The 22,054-nt window shown below is 35.7% G+C and overlaps 4 protein-coding genes across 5 annotated transcripts; 3 read left to right on the top strand and 1 right to left on the bottom strand.

Moving 5' to 3' along the window:
* Positions 1-990: 990 nt before the first annotated feature.
* On the top strand, positions 991-1,700 carry LOC132192192 (uncharacterized). Its single transcript, XM_059607454.2, has one exon. The coding sequence runs from the start codon at positions 1,189-1,191 to the stop codon at positions 1,696-1,698; it is 510 nt and encodes a 169-aa protein (XP_059463437.1). The 5' UTR covers positions 991-1,188; the 3' UTR covers positions 1,699-1,700.
* Positions 1,701-1,875: 175 nt separating this feature from the next.
* On the bottom strand, positions 1,876-4,452 carry HVA22J (HVA22-like protein J). 2 transcript variants are annotated; one of them, XM_059607453.2, is made up of 7 exons: positions 4,374-4,452; positions 3,962-4,028; positions 3,708-3,806; positions 3,114-3,170; positions 2,961-3,024; positions 2,656-2,868; positions 1,876-2,195 (listed from the first exon to the last, which is right to left on the bottom strand). In XM_059607453.2, exons 2-7 carry the CDS (start codon positions 3,991-3,993, stop codon positions 1,881-1,883), a joined length of 780 nt encoding a protein of 259 aa, XP_059463436.1. In that variant the 5' UTR covers positions 3,994-4,028; positions 4,374-4,452; the 3' UTR covers positions 1,876-1,880. The 2 variants fall into 2 exon arrangements, with proteins under 2 accessions (XP_059463436.1, XP_088367598.1); XM_088511472.1 differs by lacking the exon at positions 3,114-3,170 and having other exon boundaries at positions 4,374-4,451.
* Positions 4,453-9,521: 5,069 nt separating this feature from the next.
* Positions 9,522-17,695, top strand: LOC132191540 (alpha/beta-Hydrolases superfamily protein). The gene is made up of 14 exons (XM_059606618.2): positions 9,522-9,580; positions 9,708-9,812; positions 9,908-9,981; positions 10,068-10,139; positions 10,234-10,262; positions 11,918-11,968; positions 12,371-12,421; positions 13,490-13,549; positions 13,661-13,743; positions 14,062-14,209; positions 14,544-14,594; positions 15,213-15,317; positions 16,063-16,207; positions 16,921-17,695. Exons 1-13 carry the CDS (start codon positions 9,522-9,524, stop codon positions 16,204-16,206), a joined length of 1,032 nt encoding a protein of 343 aa, XP_059462601.2. The 3' UTR covers position 16,207; positions 16,921-17,695.
* A 2,956-nt stretch (positions 17,696-20,651) lies between these two features.
* Positions 20,652-21,845, top strand: LOC132161751 (Ovate family protein). The gene has a single exon (XM_059571933.2). The coding sequence runs from the start codon at positions 20,763-20,765 to the stop codon at positions 21,327-21,329; it is 567 nt and encodes a 188-aa protein (XP_059427916.1). The 5' UTR covers positions 20,652-20,762; the 3' UTR covers positions 21,330-21,845.
* The last annotated feature ends 209 nt before the right edge of the window (positions 21,846-22,054 follow it).

Genomic DNA, 22,054 nt, shown 5'->3' with positions numbered 1-22,054 from the left:
GGGTATTCTATTTAACTCCTATGTTTATGGATTTTTTGGTTTAAATATTTGGTTAATAAGAATTAAACTTATTTAATCAAGGTCACCCACCTCCAAAAAATATGTTTGATTTATAAGAGACATCTTTGTGTTCAATTTGACTTTCACACTTCTCAAACGTTCTACAAATGTGCTTTCCACGTCCATCAAACTTTAGTAAAATGTTGGGAATAATACAATTCTTATTAGAGAAATATTGCATATTATACTCTTATTTTATTGATATGATGTGGCGGTCTTCACTATCAATACTATTACATTATCCCAATAAATTTAAAGGTAAGATACTGATTTAATATGTAATATTATTTTAACAAAATTTAAAATGTAAATTTAATTAATGTAATAATTCATTTTATTGAAGGAAAAAGGAAAGTTTACGAAGTGAGAACTGAGAGAGGGTCTTAAACGACGGCATTGTGTGGGTCACTATTGGCACGAAGTCAATAAGTAATAAACACAGGCAGCGGCTTCCACCAGAAAGTGTAGTCAAATTCAGGACCCAAAAAAAGTTATCCACTCAATCCCACCAAAACTGTTTCTTTTCTTTTAATTAGTGGCGTGCACCATCAGCATCTTTTTTTTTTCTTGCGTGACAAGGAAACCTTATAATAGCTAAAATTTAAAATAACCCCCGACAAATTAAAATCCACACAATTAAGTAAAAAGATAAGGTGTAGTTAAATGGTTATCCCAGACAAATTGATTAACGCTAGAAGTATAGTTCTTTCAAACCTTGTTTACACTTATCTAGTATGTAATTCTTTTTGTTTATTTTTCAAAGAGCTATGTTATATATATATGTGATATTACTATAGTATAGAAGTGACGATAGGTATGAGCAAAATATAAATAAAAGAGTTGTCGATCACACGGTGATTCGTAATTATAGAAGAGTTCTGGTGTAATTTTTTGACAAATTTGGCAATCGGATGGTGTATAATAAACTACATGAAAAAAGTGTGTAAGGCACATTGGGAATTTAGCAAAAGATAACACACTGAAACACATTCACACACGCACACGACACTAGCTCAGAGGCGATAAAACGTAGTCCTCACAGAATAATTGCAAAAGCGGTAGCCGCCACAACAACACTATCTTCTCTCTCTCTTTCTCTCTTTTTCTTTCTCTCAGGGTCGCTCTAACATGGACGACTCCGCCGCATTAAAACCAGAGCCGCCTCGGACGCCGACGCCGACGCCGACGTCGTCATCTCTACGACGCAGGCACTCGATCTCTACGTCGGTGGTGGTCCCCACGAAGCTCTCACTCCTCTCCAGCACCAAAACCACCCTTCACGGCTCCAACAGCCTCCCACATCAAAACGGCGTGGCGCCACCGCAGCTGGACTTGGACCTGCTCTCCACTACCCTAAAGTCCTCTCAGGCATACACCTCCCTCAAAGACCTCCTTCCCGCCTCCGCCGCCGGAATCGGGTCCCCCACCGCCGCCCCCGGGCACGAGATCTCGATCCGCAACCGCCTGGTCAAACAGGCCGCCTGGGCCTACCTCCAGCCTATGTCCTCCTCCCCTGGCTCCTCCGGTCCAACTCACTTCCTCCGCCGCCTATGCCTCCGCCTCTCCTCCTGCCTCGCCTACCTCACCCAACTCCTCCATCGGATCCTCCACACCTTTCGGGTCACCGTGAGCAGATAACGACGAGCCTCTTATGCCCTTGTATTGTGTGTGCGTAAATGTGGTTTGACAGAATAGTTTTCGCTTTTTCTAGGCTTTAAAAATTTACGGTGTTCGAATACTAGAAAAGGAGAGACGTGTATTACAAGAAGCAGAGCAAAAGAATGAAATGAATGAATTCTTCTGTATTTGTACAATTCTGATCAATGGTGTGGTTTTGGGGCGCGCCTCGACTTTAGGTTCCAGTGGGTTTCTGGGGAAGCGGGTGGGCCGTGGTCCGTGTCGTCCGGGTACCCGTACTCCGCTTGGTTGTAGAGGTGAGCGTGTGCGACCTCGGATTTTGGCGGCTCGGCCATGAAGTGGTTGATTAGGCTACCGGGAAATGGAGGGGCGCTCGGAGCCGGAGGCCACTTGTTGCTCTTGCCTGACTTACTATCTCGCTTCCTGGATGAACCGTGGAATGAGGGCGGCCCGCTTGGGGGCGGCGGCGGGGACGTGCCGGAATCGTGATTTGTTCTCTGCAAAGGTTGGTTTAGCTTGTGTTAATGTAAATCAAAATGCTGGTTTATTTTATTGAACAATTTTTCTTTTGTTGTACAAAATAGACCAAAACAACCTAAACAAGTTAATATTAATTAATGCCCATGTCCAACGGACGATGAGAGCTTCTTTGCTAACTTGTGACGTATGAACTTGGGCAGTGACAGAGCCCCTGCCCAAGCCAGCCTCCCTGATCAGGTGGGTTTGGACCGTCAAACTCTTACACCATTCACGGACTCAACGTGAAACTAATAAGTTAGAGTTGAGTGTCTAATTAAATGGGTCACGATAATATTTATATATATATACTCTTGCTCTTATATTAATGTTTTGATATGACTTAATTTGACACATAACACATGTTGTAAATCCAATACAAAATTATGAAGTACCGGGTGGAAATATCCGGAGGGGACAGGGTAAGATGAGAGAACCCACCTCATTTCCTGTCTTCTTAAACCTTCCAGTCTGAGCAGCAAATTTTTCCAGGACCTGGAGGAATGCTGTCTGCCCCAATTCTGTGCAGTTTTGCCAATAGAAAACGGCCAAATCCCAGGCTCTTGCTCTCCACTCCAGCAGCTTGTGGTCGATGTCCGGTTCGTGCTTCGCCACATATGGCCGCAACATACTATCGTACACATAGCCGGTCCCCTGCATTATGCAAAAGTTTTTTACATTCTCAGGCACAAACATGGTGCATTTGAAAGTATGAATTGGTTTGAATCTATAAAGATCTCGTTTACCTTGGTCTTTGGATACCATAAATAGATGAAAAAGGCCAGCTTCATCTCCCCATACATGGGCACCCTTCACAAAAAGATAAGCATAAGTTAATCACAAATTAATTGAAGTAAAGATGATTGAGAGTAATGTACAAAGTAGATGATCAGGAATACCATGAAATGAATATGTCCGCCACACTCTCAAGAACCGTAAGAATTGCCACAAGAATCCTGCACAATTGATGACAATGGCGAGATTCAATTTCATGTGTATTGATGAGTGATGACATGTGTAATCATTCATTCTTCAACAGCTTAAATGGTAGCCCATCAATCAAAATTTATCACATGATGCTGATGACCAACTAAATAACTTATTTCTCATAAATTCTACCCAACTCTTTCCGTGTCCTAATTTATAAGCCCATTTACAAGAGTGGATAACCAATAGCATTATTATTGAATAAACGAAAGAAACGTCAAGAAACATCTTGTCAAACACATTTCGAATTGCCGGATTCGGATCAGAGGCTGTCCGGCCTCCATCTGCTCGGACAGGTGTTCAACTGGGCCGGGTCCTACAACGAGGCTGCCCAATTGAATTGACCTATTGACAAATTATACTGTAATTTTCTGGCTTACGATGGATTGAACTCCCATCGACTCATCCAATGCCCTTTAATTTGAAATAACAAGTTAAAGAAAAAAAAAAAAAAAAAAAAAAGCCTTTTCCTGGCAAAATTAAGCGAAAAGAAAAATGCTTGTTACCAATATTGACACCAAAAACGAAGTTCTTCGATGCCGACTCTGTTTTTCTCCACCGTTTTGTAACACTCAAGTGCAGGATATGCATAACCAAGAATCAGCCTGCCACCCAGAAATTAAACAAAAAAAGAATTAAAAATTCGGCTAAAATTCCAAAAACCAATTGAATAATCAATCGTAACAAGCTAGCAACAACGAAAATTGAATTTCAAGATCTGAGATGAACATCTATGAGAATATAAATCGGTGCGACATACACAAGAACTCTGGTTATGAGATCCCCCAACATTTTTATTCCGTGCACGTCAAGCACCCTCTGAAATCCTGCAATACATGCAAACCCAAGTCCCTTTATTTAGAAATTTTACTGTGCAGAGCCAAATTCATTGAAACGAGAATTCTCGAGGAACAAAAATACAAGACAGAGAAATTATTAACATCAAAGCTTGTTCAAGATTATCTGTTATTATCTAAACCAAAGGAACCGCACAAATGGACCTCTTATCCATGGCAGAAAGATTCAAAGACACCAAAGATGTCCATTTGACAGGTTCAAGGGGTCCGCTCCAATGGAAACTCTTTGTAACAGTTAAAAAACATTGTAGTAAAAACACATTAACAAGGTTTTTTAAGGATCAGATATTCCTTAGAAGGAATGGAAGTTCATACCTTTGCAAGAAGGATCTCTGATTCCTTGTAAGAAATGTGATCTTCTTGGCTTGAGAGAGAAGAAGCAGACAAACTGAAACGAAAGCTTGAATTAGCGGAAAAAGAAAGTTCCATATATATATATATATATATATGGTTATGCAGTTGTTAAAGGCACCGATGGTGATTTGGTTAAAGCGAAAAGATACAAATTATTGGGGAGGTTTCTTGGCTCGGACGCTTCTGCGTTATTTTACACGCAATTGCGTTGAAGGGATATTTCGGGATTCTTCAAAAACAGGTTTTTACTTGGCCCTTTTTGGCGGTTGGTTTCTGTTAACGGGTTTTGGTCATTTTACTGCAGCTTTAAGGGATACGGTGTGGGCGTCCTATTTTTAGGATGGTGTGAGCCTTGCTTTGACTTCTTCCACGTGTAAAATCTGATAGAGGCATGTGAGCTTTGCTTTGACTTCTCCCACGTGTAATACTGATATAGGCCTATAGGCGTGTCCACTTAACGTATGTGATTCTTATGAGGCGGCTGTTGACATAAACTCCACGTTGTTTTTAGCTTGATTCCATACAAATGGCTCGTAGTATTCAATAATTGGTTTTATCAAATTGATTAATCGACGTACCTCCTTACATCACTCCAACAAATCTTTTTAATCTCGGAGATTATCTTGATTTGTTGTATTAAAAAAATAATATTTATTAAATTTACACTTTCTTAGTGGCCAAGTTTTTTGAATAAGTAATTGTCTAATATATTATCAAAGCCAATGTCCTGAATTTAAACCTATTTTAACACACAAGGATTTTTAGTAATTTTTTTCACTAAACACAAATTAAAATCATGGTTTTTCATAAGCGGTGTTTTTCAACTTTTGTTCAAATGATAAGGGGTAGATCAAGGATTGAAATCTACAACAATTAACTATCGAGACTTACCTGTTTGAATAAGTAGTCAAACAGCTTAAAATTTATTTGTGCACGATTTTAGCCTAAATAACTAATAATTTAGACAAACAATTACTATAAATCCTTATTTGTAGGTCAAGACTCAAACACCTATTAATTTCATGTTAAACCAAACCTATTAGTTTCATGTTTTACTTATGTCATGGAACTTGGAACATTTTCAACAGGGCTTTTAAACTAACTTTTAAGTTAAATTTAGCAGTTTTGGTACTCCAATAGACCTTCTAGAATAACAATGTTCTTAAAATTTGCTACAGTGAACTTTTATATTTGAAAATTAATTGTAACACCTTCTAAACATTTTTTATTCTTTCTTTCTCCTCTCTCCTCTCTCCTCTTTCTATGATAAAAAATAATATTTAAATAAAGTAAATTGTAAAATAGATAATATGCTGGAATTCATTGTGTAAAAAATAGTAGCTAAACTAAAAAAGTTGATTTTAAATTATTAAAATAGTCATCAACTGCGGGAGATGCTCTAACCTCAGAATTTTAACATAAAAAATAGCAATATTTTAGTATGACTTGCATAGTTGCATGCGTAAGAGTTAAGACCTCTGACTTCTTAGTTTATTTCCTCGAATCTTCCGAAATTTCAGTGATGTTAACCATCATAATTAGGTTTAAACTTAATATTTTAATGCGACTTGGTCACACACCCAGAAATTGACAAAATAAATAAATAAACGACTTGATCACACGATGAAAGACCTGGAGATGGGGTCAATGGTGAGAAATTGGGTATAGTAGAGACAACTTTGAGTTCTTTTTCTTTATGCTTTTCTGTGGGACCTCAAACAAATTTTATCAGCATGTAGAGGTGGACAGGGGTATTACTTGCCAATTAGCTTTTCGTTGACCCAGCTTTGCCTGAGCTCGCCATTGACCCAGACATACATGAACAAAATGGTGTGAACTCAAATCGATCAATTGCCACTTAACAAAAAAGAAAAAGAAAATACAAATTAATAGATCAATTGCCAATAAAAGGTCCTTGCATAATTGTTGATAATGGCTCAAATTATCAACAAGTGTGAAGATAACTGCTGAAAAATATCAATATTCAAGTTGGTGGACTCAAGTCATATTTATCTATAAGAGGATAAGGTTAGTTTTAAAAAGAGTCCAAGAACAACTTGGAATTTGATTTTTTGGAGAAAACGTGTGTGGATAAACATGTGGGTTGCAATGCTTATCTTTATCATGGAAAAGACTTTGTATTCATGATAGTTTCATTTTCCCAGTAACAATTGGATTAAAATTGTTCTCCTATTTTTCGTGATTAGCCACTATAAAAGGACATGCAGTCCTTTGGTTAAGTGGGGATCCGGAAAAGTCAAATTGGTGAGAGCACTTTGTGACATTTACAAAGTGTAGAGAGTTTTTCTTTACTGGATATTTGAGAGGGACAGTTGAGTGGGGTGTACAAGGGGTTAAGGGCTTGGGTTTGGGATATTAAACTTGAGCGGTTCAGGCTTGTACCATTATACTCAATATTTCTCAATAGTAAAGAAGGAGACCGGATCACGCCCCGTGGACGTAGGCATATTGCCGAACCACGTAAACTATTTGTGTACGTGTGTGGTTGGTGTGTGTTCTCGTGTGTTTTTCTTTTCAAACTTGTCTTTCACATACGAAATCATAAAGTTAAAATTTTATAATTAATTCAATTTATTAAATTGATATGTGTTCTTCTTATATTTCCTTTGGATTGAATGATGGATAAACTAAGGATAAATTAAGGATTGCATCATTTGCCTCACCCAAACAAAAGTGGCACCGATCATGCCTTCATGAACAAATTCTTAATTAATATACACTTTGTATAAACAATGAAGAGTATTGTTGGTTTATAGTTCTAAACATTTCAATTATTAAAATCGAAAGCTGAATTAATTACTAGGTAGAAGCCCGATATTTGAAGGCATTAGTATTTAAGTGATATAAAAGTGAAAATAGTTTTGAAGTGTTTTGTTAGTATGTTTAAGCCGTTTGAATCTCCGACTTAATTATGTTTGTTAAATTGCAATCCCAATTGAGATTATTTTATCATTATTCTTTTGTTTTTATGGCCTATTGGCATTTGTTTAAGACCATTTGCATATCGGGGTTGGCTAAAATAGATTGCTATGTAAAATTGAGATACAACTCCCCCAAAAAATTGTCCACATCCGGTTAACTATCTCCAATCTAAAATAAAGAAAAAAAAAAATTGGATAAAATATGTATAAAGTAATTTGAATGCTCTTAATTATGTGCCAAATAGGAGTGTCATGTTAGACCAACTTTAACCAACTAATAGCCCAATTGATGATTTTATATATATATATATATATTGATTGATTGGAGACAAGTTTATCCTCCTGTCCACACATTGCCAAGGTGTTGTGTGTGTCCAACAACCATATAGATTGGCATAATATTCAATCTGTCACTAAATGCATGTGGCGTTTTAGTTGGGTTAGTTTAACTCTAGGCATGGCTAGGTCCCATCCACTTCATTGCTGTGCACCAATCTTGGCGTGAGTCATATGATATGAACCAATTAATGTAACGAGGCATTTTCGTAGAACTTTCAAAGAGACCAACTACTTCTTTAATTGTCAGTCTCATTTGGTTTCATCTTTAATTGTATATTTCTCTGTCTCTCTCATTTGTTTTTTTTCCATCTTTTTCCAATTTCGTCGCATTCAAACTTCTAGAAGACTCTCTCCAGTCTTGCCTCTCATTTCGTGGTTACCACTTACCAAGCAAATTCCTTTAAGGAATCGAAAGCAAAAGGTGAGAAAAATCTATTTACTGAAAAGTTGGTCAAGTCACTTCTCAAAAAAACACGGTAACATATTAATTTGACATGTCAAACAGTGTTCGGCAGGTTAGGTCAACCTTTAAACCAACCAAGTATATGGTCCATTATACTTTTCTTGTCTTCTTCATAACATCACAAAAAAAAAGTGACCTAATCCTTGATTTTATTTTGGTTGGGGCAGTTAGCTTCATGGATTTGGGTTTATCCAATATTTGATTAGTTAGTTCCTAGCCTTTTGCACCATCCTCATATATTAGTCATATAATAATAATGTAATTATAATTAAAGTAGAGTTATAAACCAATAATTGGACGGTCCGGGCAAATTCCATCAGCACTTACCTACGACAATTCCAAACATGCACAAATAAACCCACCATCCACACGTTCACACCTGTTTCCTTGATTTTCAATTTCCTTCAACATGCATTTTAGTATTACAGGCAGCATTATTGATTTTGATTCTTGAATAAGTATATGTCGCAAGTGGGGTGCGAAGTCTACGTTGTTGTTGATTCCCCCATAAGGCTACAAAACATAGGGGTCTTTCAATGAGCTATACAGATTGGGGGACCGATTGACCTGGATAGTCCACACGACTCTAGCCCACAATGACAAAGTCTTATGATTTGCAATATATACAAAATTTGGTAATACATATTATACATCCACATCAATCCACACAATTATCTAATAGAAGGTTCGGCATATATTCCTACAAAAACAAAAATTCTGAAATTTTGATTCCCAAATTATTATTGGTCTCTGAATCTTAAAAAGCTCAACCTTTTGTCCCGCAACGCAACAGAAAGTATCGCAAATTATTTTCAAGAAAAATATATAGGGGGTAATTACTTATCTCAAAGTCTTCGACACTTTCAATTTGTCCCTGTTATTAGCATTTTCTATTAACTTGGATAAAAACTCGACACATTACTAAAATGATCATGTGTGAGATAAAAAAGATTAAAAAAAATAAAATAAATGTGTTTTTTTTTTTTGACATGTCTACACAAGGAAAGAGAGGGAGAGATTTGAACTAATGACTTCCGCTTCATGAGGCGTGGTCCACACCGGATTAAGCTATCATTTGAAGACAAAAAAAATAATAACAGATGTCCGTTGGAGGGAATAGGCTTAGTTGTTTCTAGAAAATAAATAAGGAAAGAAAACACGAGAAAGTAAAAAACAGAAAGTTACTGTTGGAGTTGATGGGCCCAGTGGATTGTGCAACTAGCAATCAAGCAGGCCCGCTCATTGAAGTGGTCTGCTCTTCGGCCCACTTAATTTATAATATCCTATTTCAGTTATAAAAAAAAAAAAAAAAAAAAAAAAAGGAAAAAGAAAAGAAAAAAAGAAGGGGGGAAGAGATAAAGAGAAATGCTACTTCGGCCCACTGCTCGACCCGTGTGTCTCTCTTCACTCTCCTTCCACGCCAGGTAGTCTCTGTATTCTGTGTACTTCAAATTTTCATAAATCCAAAGCAAATTAGTAATGTTAGCCTGCTCCTTGCAAATTTCTCATGTCGATGCGTATGTATAATTTGCTTAGCATGTAATGCTTCAGGAGGAGCTATAGATCAAAGTGCGCAAGCAAAGATATGGCAAGAGACGAATTAGATTCTTCGAGAACTAAGAGGCGTGCTGGTTTTCGATTATGCACTGTGTCAAGGTATATATCAGCTTCCGTTGCTGTCTATGCAGGTTAATGGTAAAAAAAATTTAATGATGTTTTGCTTAGTCTTTTCTACTATCATTTTTGGTTAGTTACACGACTGAATTGCTGGAGATTCGTGCCGATGATCCTAAAATGAATGTTTTGTTCATCCCTGGAAATCCAGGCAAGTTTGGTTTCATTTTTGTGTGTTGTACGTATTTTCTTTGTGGTTGTTGTTGAATTAATTTTGAGAAGGATTTTTTAATGTAGGTGTTGTTACATTTTATAAGGATTTCGTGGAATCACTGTACGATTTTCTCGGAGGAAATGCATCTGTAACAGGCATGACATGGCTGCTTCTTGTTCATGTTAATTTTCTACCTTTGAGCTGTGATCTATGAGCTAATTGATTGCACATTTTTGTGATAATCACCAGCTATCGGGCACATATCACACACGAAAAAGGTACTTTACACTTGGCTAATATAAAATTAAGCAATTGGCAGTTTTGATTCTTTGCATAATTGTTATTGTTTCTGAACCCTTCATTGTGCTGTATTTAGAACTACACCATTCTGTTTATTGGATCCCAGCCTCGAGAAAGGAGGCTCATGTAGTGTAAACGTCCGTAATGAACACAAATTTTGAAAAGTGAAGCTTGACTAGTGCCTGAATATTTTGTAAAGGTCTTCCCTAATTCAACCAGCAATGTGCTCTTTGTTTGGTGATGAGAAAACTGGTCATATATCATTTAGCAGGTACATTATGAATATGAATTACGAGATATGATGCTAATCTGTGTAACTGACCCCGAATATGCTAATTGAGCTAATTGTGGAATATTGGTGTTCAGCAGTATATGACTAATATTCGTTTGGTTCTATAATTGAGAAGACTGGAGGATATAGTTCATGCAGGGAAGTGGAAGCGTATTGTGCCATTCACTTGACTCTTAGCGGTGTTTGGTGCTCAACTTAATCTATCAACTTAATATTTAATAATAGATTCCACACCTTACTGCTTTTAGAAATTGTTACAATTAGAATGTTAAAATTCTTCATTTCTCCTATAAATATGCAAAATTTCGTATTCTTATGCTGATCTCCTTATGTCTTGCATTGTTCTGTCTTTCTTTTGTTGATGCGACTCATGGTTTCATTTATTTATTTTTAATTTTTTTTTTCTATTCTACTCATGGTTTTGTTAATACAGTGATACACTGTTCTCTAAAGATAGTAAAGAATACATCATTTATCACCATTCTTGATATCAGATATCATAGCGTAAGGGCTTAAAGCATACAGTAACGGGTGGTGTCCATGGAGTTAGGAATTAAGTAATGTCTCAAGGTAGTGGTTAACCTTCTGAACTACAGTTTTTTGATAGCCATCCTGGAAGCTTGTGAGTGTAGAATTGATACCAGTCACATGATTGAGTAGAAATGCCTCTGTGCCTAGAAATAAGCACTCCTTTATCTCATGGAATGCATAGGAAGTATTGACATGATAATTAAAATTTCAAAGAATATATTATTCTTGAAATGAATTCTCTCTCTCCCTCTTTCTCTCTCTCACACACACACACATACAATAATATTAAGAAGTTGGTTTCTATGGTTATGTTTAGCTTTGTTCTGAATATTCTCTAGGAATCTAAAGCAATAGATGGCCTTTGGAGTTTGGGAGCTAAACTATCTTTGAACTTCTTGCTATGGGTGGCAAACATTGGAGTCAAGCTGTGGCCTAGCTTGTCTCCCTCACGATTTTGATTTGTTGAGACCATAGCCAACCACATATGTTTCTATATGCTTTTGAATGTAAAAGCCAATAAAGACTGTAGTACTAAATTCTCTTTAACATTAAGTTTCTTAGAAAGATTGAGCCAAAGGAACCAGTTAATCATGGAAGTTTCTTTCTTTGACTCCTACTTATATTATATGTGTGGTAAATGATGCTTGGAAATGGATGTCCTCCTTTCTGTGTGAGTATCTCTAAGTTCTTCCCCTTCTTTTCCTTTTTGCCTTCTTTTCCTTTGTTTTTACACACACACACACACTCACGCACATATTCACTAACTCTTAGAATGGGCATGATTATGATATGAAATTCTCTTCTTGCTAGAACTGGGAGCGTGGAAGGTTATTCTCATTAGAAGAACAAATTGATCATAAGGTAACTTTCTTACTCACTTTGTTTGAGCATATTGTTCACCTGGAAACCGTGTTCTGTCAGGATTGTGAATTTACAAACAAAGTGAATTGGGTACCATACAGAAGTAATCAGATTGAAGTCATTGCTCTTATGAAATCCTTGGAAACTTGTTAATTGATCTGTGTGAGTTTTAACAATGCACTCTTTTGGTAAGATAATTTAGACATGTTCCAAGTTACTGAATTTTCTCCAGGAAATTTAATCAAGTCAAATGGGTCTCTTGTACTGCCAAGATTTTTTTTTTCTTATAGGACTCCAACTTTGACTTCCAGATTCGATCTTTATTTTCCCTTTATTAACTGGTAAGAAGTTTTTAGTTATTGCATCTAACTACAATTTGCTTACAATCTCATGCTTTTGCAGATGGATTTCATCAAGCAGGAACTAGAAAATACTGAAGTTCCTATATTACTGGTAATTTCATTTTATAGTTGCAATGTTTTATTCTTTCACTATGATGCTGGCCTTCTGGAAGTTCCTTGTTGTGGAAAAGGCATAAAAATGAAATTTTCATTCACTATCACGTTAAAATCATAGATTGAAGTGTTGGTTTTTATCAACTATGAATTCTAGTTTGAATGCTGATGACCAGTGCCATAGGATTAACTTCTTGGTTCTTAATAACCGGACAGAATTCTTACTTTAGCCCATCAGGTACAAAATTGGCATCCATGTTCTCCTTTAGTAAGTGGTAGAGCACTAGGGGAAAAAAGAAGAGGAAAAAAAAGAAGAAGGAAAATTGAGTACAAAACACTTGGATGCTTATATCTGAAGCTGTTTCAGAAAACTGGAAGTTTGACACTTTTCGAAACTGTTGTCTAGCCTCTAGCCACAGTTGTGTATGCATGCCAGTCTGCCATTCAAATGGATTAGTGTATACTTGTCAATCTTCGATTCATATATAACTTTCTTTTGGGGTGCATAAGCACATTTGAGAATTGATATTTTGCTAATGTGGAAGTCAAAAAGCAATCAACTGTAAGGTGGTTTCAACAATATCTTCCCAGCCTCCTGTGCGGGAGATTTATCTCTAAAGTTTTCATAGGCTAGGAATTATTATTTCTTAATTGATTTAACATGTACTGTGTTTCCAAATTTTCAATGAGTTTCTCATTATTCTGTTCTTCATACTGCATTTCTCTTGTTAAAGAAGAGTTTTAGACATTGATAAAAAATGCTTTTAAATAACAATATTATTGCATGTCTTTGTTGGGTGATTGGGTAGTGGGAAATAGTCATAAATTCCAGTTTTGAACTATAGTTATTTGCTTAGATATGTTGCTTTGTGCCCATTGGTTGTTTTCAGTCAGTGCTCTCTTTTATTGCTGTAATCCTTTAATTAGCTCCTTTGGATTAGAGCAAAGTCATTAAATCGTTTGTACTATTTGCTGTGATCCCATGAAAGAACGTAATATAGTGGAAGTTGATTTCTGGTTTCTGCCCTGAAATTCTTAGTGGCTGACATTTAATTTCTCTGTGAAGGTTGGGCACTCTATTGGTTCATATATTGCTCTTGATATGTTTAGGAGGTCCTCAGAGAAGGTGATGACAACTTAAGTTTGAAACTTGATTTGTTTGGTATCATCATGCTACCTCCTCATGTTCTTCTCACTTCAAGGAGCCTTTTTGTTGACATTTTGACTGGTTTTATAGGTGGCATATTGCATTGGACTATACCCCTTTTTGGCACTAAACCCACAATCCAGGGAGCAGTCTATTATTGGGAAGATCATAGCGTAAAATTCTTTCTTTGTTATTAGTAACATCATTCCCCATCCCCTTACTTTACATTCTACGTGTGAGGACGCTAGGGGTGTTAATGGACTGGTGGCCAACCAGGCAGCCCAGTGCAGCCTGAAAGTATTTGGACTAGGGCCAAGGGTATATGATACATGTTTATCAGTTGGGTCATAAAAACACACTGCGTAATGACCTAATGAGTATGAATTTTGGCCTCTGCTTGTTTGTAATGCATATCAATTGGTTCTGTTAAACCTTTGACAGCCTAACATGAAAGCACTTTTATGGATTAATGATACTTGTTCTGGTTTCAGGTCACAAAGTTTAAGCGCTGCACTTAGTCTCATTGTGGCATCATTGGGATTTTTACCAATCAGGGCTTTGAGGTTTATTTTGACTAACTCTCTCGGGAAGTCATGGTCAACTGTGGCAGTTGAGGCTGCTTGCTCACACTTGGTGCAGGTGAATTTTTATACGTGATAGAAGCATGCCAGTTGGCTTCATAGTTTGCAAATGAAATTTCCAGAAAATATTAAAAACCAATTTGAGCGTTCAGTATTTCTTATAGTTGATCTATTTCAGTACTGATGGTGTCCTGTTAAGTGGACATTCTACTAGCATTTCTGGGAAATGACTTAGGCTCCTTTAGAAATAATAAGTTGTCTGGATATGTTTTTCATGTGTGCATCACAGTGGGTGACTCAATTAGTTGAGATTAAAGCTTAGGTTTTATTTGTCTCTGGGTGTGTATGCGACTTAAATCTCTTAATTAACTTCCAAGCTCTTTTATTTGCAGTATCATACTATGCGGAATGTACTCTTTATGGCAATGACAGAGTTCAAAAAGGTAACAGATTTTCTTTTCAAGAAAATATATATTGTGGAAATTTGTCATAATTCTTCTCACAGGTCACAATTACAGCAGTCAAACATTTTAATGTAAGGAATTCATTTCTACTTTTCTTCCATTAAATTTGTCACCCTTTTCCCCAAAATCTGCTAATTCGCCTATTCTGGTAGTAATTATATAAGAGCAGTTTTAACTTCTGTTTCAGGTATACTTCAAAATTTCGTTACCCTTGCAAAAACAGTATATACACTTTGAGAATTATGTTTCTCTATGTAGCAAGTGCACCCTTTAAGTAGTTAATAACCTCTTCCATACTTGGTTGCCCAATTTCAGAACATATATGTTTTAAGACTCGAAAGAAGGAAGAATATGAATTTCCTTTCCTATTACTTAAATTGGCTGTATTTGCATTTGAGTGTTTATGTTTCCCTGATGGTGGTGGACTATATTACCTGTGTTATAATTTTTGTAATTTGTTTCTTACAAGAAATTCAATTAATGAAGATGCATATATTGCTTCTTACTCCAATAAAAGACTTTGATTGCAGCATTCTTCATATGAGAGTACTAAACTATATTCACAAATTTGTGCTGACTAAATGCATTTTATGGTAGCTTACAGAAACACCGGATTGGGCATTTGTAAGAGAAAAGCAGGAGAAACTTGCATTTTTGTTTGGTGTTGATGATCACTGGGGTCCACTTCAAATGTTTGAAGAGGTGTGTGAAGGATGCTTATGTGTTTGTTTATGTGTATGCATGTTGTAGGGGTTTTTTCTTTTTCTGAAAACCTCAGAAGGGATATTTTGTTTAAGTATGTGCATTGTGTGCATGGGACAACCACATGTTTGAGTTTGTATCTTGGAATGTATGCTCAACCATGGCCCTCTATATGTGGCCTCCCGCCTCCCCATCTTTTCTTCCTCATACCCCTCAAGTTTGTATGAGTGTATATGATAATTAAACAAGTGGCGCATTCTAGTTTCTTAGAAACTCAAGGAATAAAGCTACTGTGTTCTTTGTTTGCTGTTTATTATTACCTCAATGACATAGATTCATGAGGTTAATGGTGATAAGCTGTACATGACAATAATTTCCATCTGAGAATAGCGATGGCTATTTGTGTCAGACAAATGAATGCTTGAGTAGTTATGCGATGGTGCTCTCAAGTAGACACAAAATATGATGGGAATCCTTAATAAAATAGGATGGTTGATTATGATTAATTGCAGCTGATATTACGCATCTGGAAAGAGTGAAATGATGTTAATGTAGAATTCCACAGCAATACTTGTGGTGATGATTATAACTGCTTTAGTGACAAGTATGATCATTGTCAATCTGTTTGATGATGTTTAGCTTGTTTAGAGATTATATATATATTCCTCTACTTTTTCCCCTTAGCTTTGGTATTCTTCAATTTGACTGTCTGTGGTTATCTTACTCCTATCTTTTGCACTCACAGATTTCCGAGCATGTCCCAGGCATTGCTCTATCAATTGAAAGGGTCCATAGTCATGCTTTCGCTTGCACCGAGGCTGGTTCATCATGTGTTGCGAAGCATATAGCAAGCTTGATCGATAATCGATTATTGAGTTCAAGGCAGTAAGGTCAGATTCCTTTCTTGCTTCCTTTTTATATTGTGGTTGTTCTGCTCATTATATAGGGAGGAGGATTGTACAATAAATGGTATTGACTATCCCATTGTGTTTAAATAGCAATTGGTATGATTTAAAATTTATTTTTGTAGCATTGTAACAACTTTATTTATTTTCTTAACCATCTTTAAAAGATAACCTAAATTTACTTTTGAATAGTTGGTAAAGCAGTGACATTTACTACCATTTACTGAACACAAACAAAGTCTCCACAAGCATGCTTTCTGTAAAAATAGCTACATCTGTTTCATATGTCTAGCTAGCAAGGCAACATCTAAGGTCCAAGTACAGCCTTTTCATTTTCCTTTTGTTTCCCCTTTTTGGGCCAATCAGAACAAGGATCTTAGTGCCGTGGAATCAATTCAAAAACCGGACTGAAAGTTAAATTGTAACCATGAGTTTATTGTCATATTATGAAACTAAGAACTTTTCCAACGGACATAAATTTCTTATAAACTGGATTAGATGAATTCTTTTAATCCGGTCTCTAAAAGTATCCTGTGTTTTACAACATCTGAGAAGCAAATGTCATATGTTTTTTTTATTAATGCTTCCCAACCCACCCTAGCCCTAAACCCTGTTGACTTTAACTGGGTTTCCTAATTGTGATTGAATTAATGGATGTAAATGAGCTATTCATGCCCAGAAACATTTATTTCGTGTAGCTGAGCTGCTCATGGCAGAAACATTAATTTCACAGCCCGTAGAATAGAGAAATCATTGTCCGTCTGCAGCCATCTGTCATGTATGGTCAAACACCATGCCCTCTGTTACGTGTATACTGCTGTTGGTACTGATGACGATCTTGTTTCGTATCTATGCAACTCTTTTTCAATATATGCATTATGGAGTCATAGCTCATCATTTATCCTATTGCAGATAATGCCGTTTTATTTTTGGTCCATAAAACAGCTTTTTTCTTGGCCGGGTTTGAAAAGAGAAATAGATTGTTGAGTGTTGAGTTCGTTGTACTGGTGGCAGACAATCATATCAGTGTATTTCTTTGTCAGTATTATTATTATTAATTGTTGTTTTTATTGATGAGATCAGCAATAATGTTGATGCCCTCATACAGAACCATTCTACTCATTGTATTATATACTTTAGACAGGAAAATCCAAAACTGCCTGCATACCTACGAGATCATCGACAGAAGATTGGCTTCCTTTGTTTGAATTGCCCCGTGACCAGCAATCTTAGTTAACGGCTCCATCTTATATTATACTAATATAACGTAAGTTTCCTACTACAAGACCAACATCACGGACGACATAATGCCTAAATGGAATATTAAAGGCATGAACATTATCAATATGATATGTTTACTTGGAATGTGGGTGCTACTTTTTTCCTCATGTAACTTGCAGAGATGAACATTCACAATGGATTCTCAACATTTCTATCAAAAATAGTTAAGAAAAGCTATTTTATTCTATTTTAGTTAATGACTTTTCAAATGTATTCTACATCATAGAAAGAGAAAGATGGAGAGAAATGAATAAAGAAAGAAAGAGAGGGAGAGAGAAAATCATAAAAAAGTTTATGCATTCATATGGTTTGGAGAACCAGATGTAAATGTTTTTTAGAGGTTTAGTTAGTCATTTCACATAAAAATTAAAAATGTATAAAGCATTATGGATGCTCTAGTGTTAGATTCAGTTTTATCTTAATGCAAATTCCAAATTACTATTCGAACACGTTCAACTTTTTTAAAGAAAAAAAAAAAAGGGCTTGTTCTTTGCTCTCCAAGAAGAGGAGTTATACAAGTCATGGAAGCCTTGACCAATTAAGAAATGGGCACAGTAGCACCTAGCGGGCAAGATAAATAAATTATTAATAAGTTTTGTTTCATGCTTTTTCCTTCCCCTTTTATTTTTGTTTGACTCCATAATTCACCGGTAAGGTTTTCTGCTAAATTAGGTTAGATCTTAGTTTATTAAGTTTACATTTGTCATCAGAACAAGTGACTTTTACATGCATATGAGAATTATATGCATTAATGGCAGATGTCATATACTTTATTAATTTTATTAAAAATGTAAAAAAAAAATGTGAGAATCAGATGCTCTAACTATAGAAGAATTTCTCCTCTCTCTTGTGCGGACATGTCAAAAAAAAAAAAAAAAAAAAAAAACTGTAGAAGAATTCAGTTTGAAAATAAAGTTTGTTCATAATTTACAACTACAAAATGTGGTAACCAATGACAATAAAGGAATGATTAGGACCCTAACTTGTTCCATAGAAATAATTTGGTTGCGTAGAGCTCATCATAAGGTGACTGAATTTTCTATTCTTTGTGGGAATGATCAAACTCCACCACACTCCTTAGCCACCCGAATTAAGACTTAGAGCTTGTTTGAGAGTGCATTTGAGAAGTATAAAAGTGCGTTTAATACTCAAAAAACATGTTTGAAGAAGTATTCGTTTGGTAAAAAAAATTAAAAGCGCTTTTAATTGTTCAAATAACTTAAAAATTGCCAAAACACACTTTTAGCAAAAGCTTAAAAATGAAACTTTTGACAAAAAACATTTTTCGACTTAAAAGCTCTAATTCTCAAACACAGTTCTAATCAGACTCTTAAGATAGAGAAGCGTACATTTTGCTGGCCTTAAATTTTGGGGAAAGGAGACATCAAGGATAAACTCATTTCATATAATATAAAGCCCATGGTCCACGTTGTGCACAAACTAAGATAGCAATTGTTGTCATAATGTCTAGTCGGTAGTTTTTGTTTGTAATTTCAAAACTTGCAATCGAAAAATACAATGTTTAAAAATGTAGTTAAATATTGGAAAAATTTCACTTTGATCCTCTAAACTTCTAATCAATTTTATAAACTCCCATGAACTTTCAAATATCTCATTTTGGACTCCTGAACTTTTAATTACTTTAAATGTGGACTCTCCGTCAGATTTTAAACGTTATATGACGTTTATACCCCTAACTTTTATATAAAATTTTAACTTCCAAAAGTTTTTTTATTTAAAAAAAAATAAAAATTAAGGACATTTTGGTCTTTTTTGTATTTTTAACGGCTAAAATTAACGGAAGGGTTCTAATTGAGAGTAATTGAAAGTTCAAGGGTCAAAAATGAGATATTTAAAAGTTCATGGAGTTGGTAAAATCGGGTGGAAGTTCAGGCGGCCAAAGTGAAGTTTCTCTTTAAATATTTGATAAAATTACAATTTAACCTTTAAAATGATGATTTATTATTTAAAATTGTGTATTTTTAAAAATACACCTCTTCTTAGAATTTTAAAATTTTAAAATTGTGTAGAATTCCGAGCTTCTGTTCATTCGGTACATCAAAGGTGTAATTGACAAAACATTTGCCAATGACTCAGATAGCTCCTCTCTTTGGATGATTTTCAAAGGGTTTTTATTTTTTATTTTTTATTTTTTTGAATAAGATTTCAAAGTTATTGAACTGCCCGCTAAAAAATAGTATTTCTTATTGAAGCAGTGATCTGGGACGTCCACCTATCATCTTCACCTAAGATGAGTCCTATCCACGCATGTCACAAGTACTTAAGCTAACCCTATGGTTATTCAAGCGGTAAACCAGAGTTGAATAAATAATAATAATAATAAAAAGAAAAGAAAAAAGCGGTAAGCGAGAGTTTTCTTTGTATAATGAACTTGAATATAGGCACATAGAATTTTCATATTATAAAAATAAAAAATAAAAAAAACGTTTGAACTACTACAATTTTTATTATTATCTTCTTAAAATTATAAGCAGCATACTTTTAATAATGAAAAAAAAATTAAAGAAAACTAGTTTGAATAATGAAGACTCTTAATACTTTTAATAATGTTCTCAAGAGGTAGCTCAATTAGCTGTAACCACGCCTAATGAAGTGAAAGTTATTAATTTAAATCTTCTTTTCATCTCTTATACGGACATGTAAAAAAAGAAGATAATTAAATAACAAAATTTAAAAGATAAATTTAATTATTTAGTAATTAATGCTATAAGTTTCAAATAAATTTCTAAAATTATTTTTATATTTTTAAGAGTTATGTATGATGCAAGTCCATAGAAAAGGATCTAACCTTTTGGCATCAGATAAGTGTGGCTTTAATTATTATTATTATTATTATTTTTTTAATTTTGGATCCCCAAATCATTCTTCTCACTGTCACGCCAGTTACCTAATTCTATAATCTATATTATTTCTTACGTCTTCTTAATCACATATGACAAACTTATGATTTAACTTAGAACCAAATACCGTAAGGTTTATTTAATTAGGAAAGACCACCACCACCACTCTGAATCTCACACTAACATATGACAGCCAATCAACCATATAACCTAAATACATTTCTGATGTACATCTGTGGTTGTGATCGCGCTGTCATTAGCAAAATCTAACAGCCCCGTTATCGAATCGTTTTGGGGCCCTTCCGAGGTCACATGCAGACAATTTATAGAACCCCTTCCACTGCCTCATCCCACACACTCTGTGTAAAAACCTGTGTTTCTCTTTCTATCTCTCTGCAATGGCGACAAGCAGAAGAAAGATCATTCGGAGCGCAGTTTCAGTCGACATAGGCTGCAGCTGCAGAAAACCAAAGCTCTTCAACATATTCAATCCAAAAGCAAAGCTGAAAAGCCCCACAAGCCAAAGGCACAAACGCTCCCTCTCTTCTTCAAGCTTATGGGAGAAAGAGAACACCACCACCACCAGCACAAGCACCACCACCGCCAACACGTTCTCTCCATGCATTGAATATTCGGGATATTCAGACACCGAGAGCGATATGAAGGGGGGCTCGAGGGCTGTTGTGAGAGGCTTCGGGAGGATGGACGGAGAGAGTATTGCGGTGGAGAAAGATTCCGACGACCCCTATTTGGATTTCCGGCAGTCAATGCTCCAGATGATATTGGAGAATGAGATATACTCCAAGGACGATCTCCGGGAGCTTCTTAACTGTTTTCTGCAACTCAACTCACCCTACCACCATGGAATCATTGTCAGAGCTTTCACTGAGATATGGAACGGGGTGTTTTCTGTGAGGTCCAGCTCGCCTAAGCTAAATTTTGGGTTCAAGTCACGTGACTTCTAGCTCTAGGCTATATGCACGTGCTATTACAAGTCACGTGACTTCTATGGCTAATGGATGATGCAATCTCTTGTAATGTGGATGTATCATGTATTTGCAGAATGTATAAAAACCAGAAGGATGGTCATGGGAGTCTAATAAATGGCAGAAATTGCAGAACTTCTCCTTCTTCTTTTTTTTCTTTTTTTTTCTTTTTTCTCTTCTGTTTAGTATTTTCTTTTTAAGTAGAATTTGCTTGTTGTCTTGATGTCTTTTTTGGGTGCTCCCCATTGCAAATTTTTTTGGTCATTGAACCAAATTGGCATTGCAGAGCATCCACTGTTATGGAGCCTAATTCTAACTTCAATGGGGTCTCTAAGAGGTGAGAGGAGAATCAAAACTCTTCACCAGGTTTCAAGAGGTGAGAGGAGAATCAGTGGTGGGAAAAGATAGGCATTGGGAATTGAAGTATAATAATTAGATTGATGTAAGTGGTGTGGGACAGTTGTTTAAACCAGAGAATAGAAGAAATTTTCTGTCTGACTTGTGCATTTTCCAATGCTCTCATTAACCCTTTGCTCCTCACTCTGCCATTACACCTTGCAAGTTGCTATTTCATAATTTTTTACAAAAATAATAATAAAGGATTTTGATTCATATAATAAAAAAAATAGGGGAAAATTCTTGTGATTATTGATTAATTTAAAATTTTGAATGAGGTCAACAAGGGTAGTCAATAGTCATATATA

The sequence above is a fragment of the Corylus avellana genome, chromosome 10, assembly GCF_965113065.1.
Source record: "Corylus avellana chromosome 10, dhCorAvel1.hap1.2, whole genome shotgun sequence".
In the NCBI taxonomy this organism is placed as follows: Eukaryota; Viridiplantae; Streptophyta; class Magnoliopsida; order Fagales; family Betulaceae; genus Corylus; species Corylus avellana.
This window is presented reverse-complemented; position numbering and strand designations above follow the sequence as displayed.

Bases quoted from the DNA above. Each gene is read 5' to 3' on its own strand.
- LOC132192192 (XM_059607454.2), top strand. From the start codon at position 1,189: ATGGACGACTCCGCCGCATTAAAACCAGAGCCGCCTCGGACGCCGACG.
- LOC132161751 (XM_059571933.2), top strand. From the start codon at position 20,763: ATGGCGACAAGCAGAAGAAAGATCATTCGGAGCGCAGTTTCAGTCGAC.
- LOC132191540 (XM_059606618.2), top strand. From the start codon at position 9,522: ATGCTACTTCGGCCCACTGCTCGACCCGTGTGTCTCTCTTCACTCTCC. The intron at 9,813-9,907 runs GTATATATCAGC...ATTTTTGGTTAG, and splicing joins CGATTATGCACTGTGTCAAG to TTACACGACTGAATTGCTGG. The intron at 15,318-16,062 runs GTGTGTGAAGGA...TTGCACTCACAG, and splicing joins CACTTCAAATGTTTGAAGAG to ATTTCCGAGCATGTCCCAGG.
- HVA22J (XM_059607453.2), bottom strand. From the start codon at position 3,993: ATGTTGGGGGATCTCATAACCAGAGTTCTTGT. The intron at 2,869-2,960 runs GTAAACGAGATC...TGCATAATGCAG, and splicing joins TATGGTATCCAAAGACCAAG to GGGACCGGCTATGTGTACGA. The intron at 2,196-2,655 runs GTGGGTTCTCTC...CAACCTTTGCAG, and splicing joins TTAAGAAGACAGGAAATGAG to AGAACAAATCACGATTCCGG.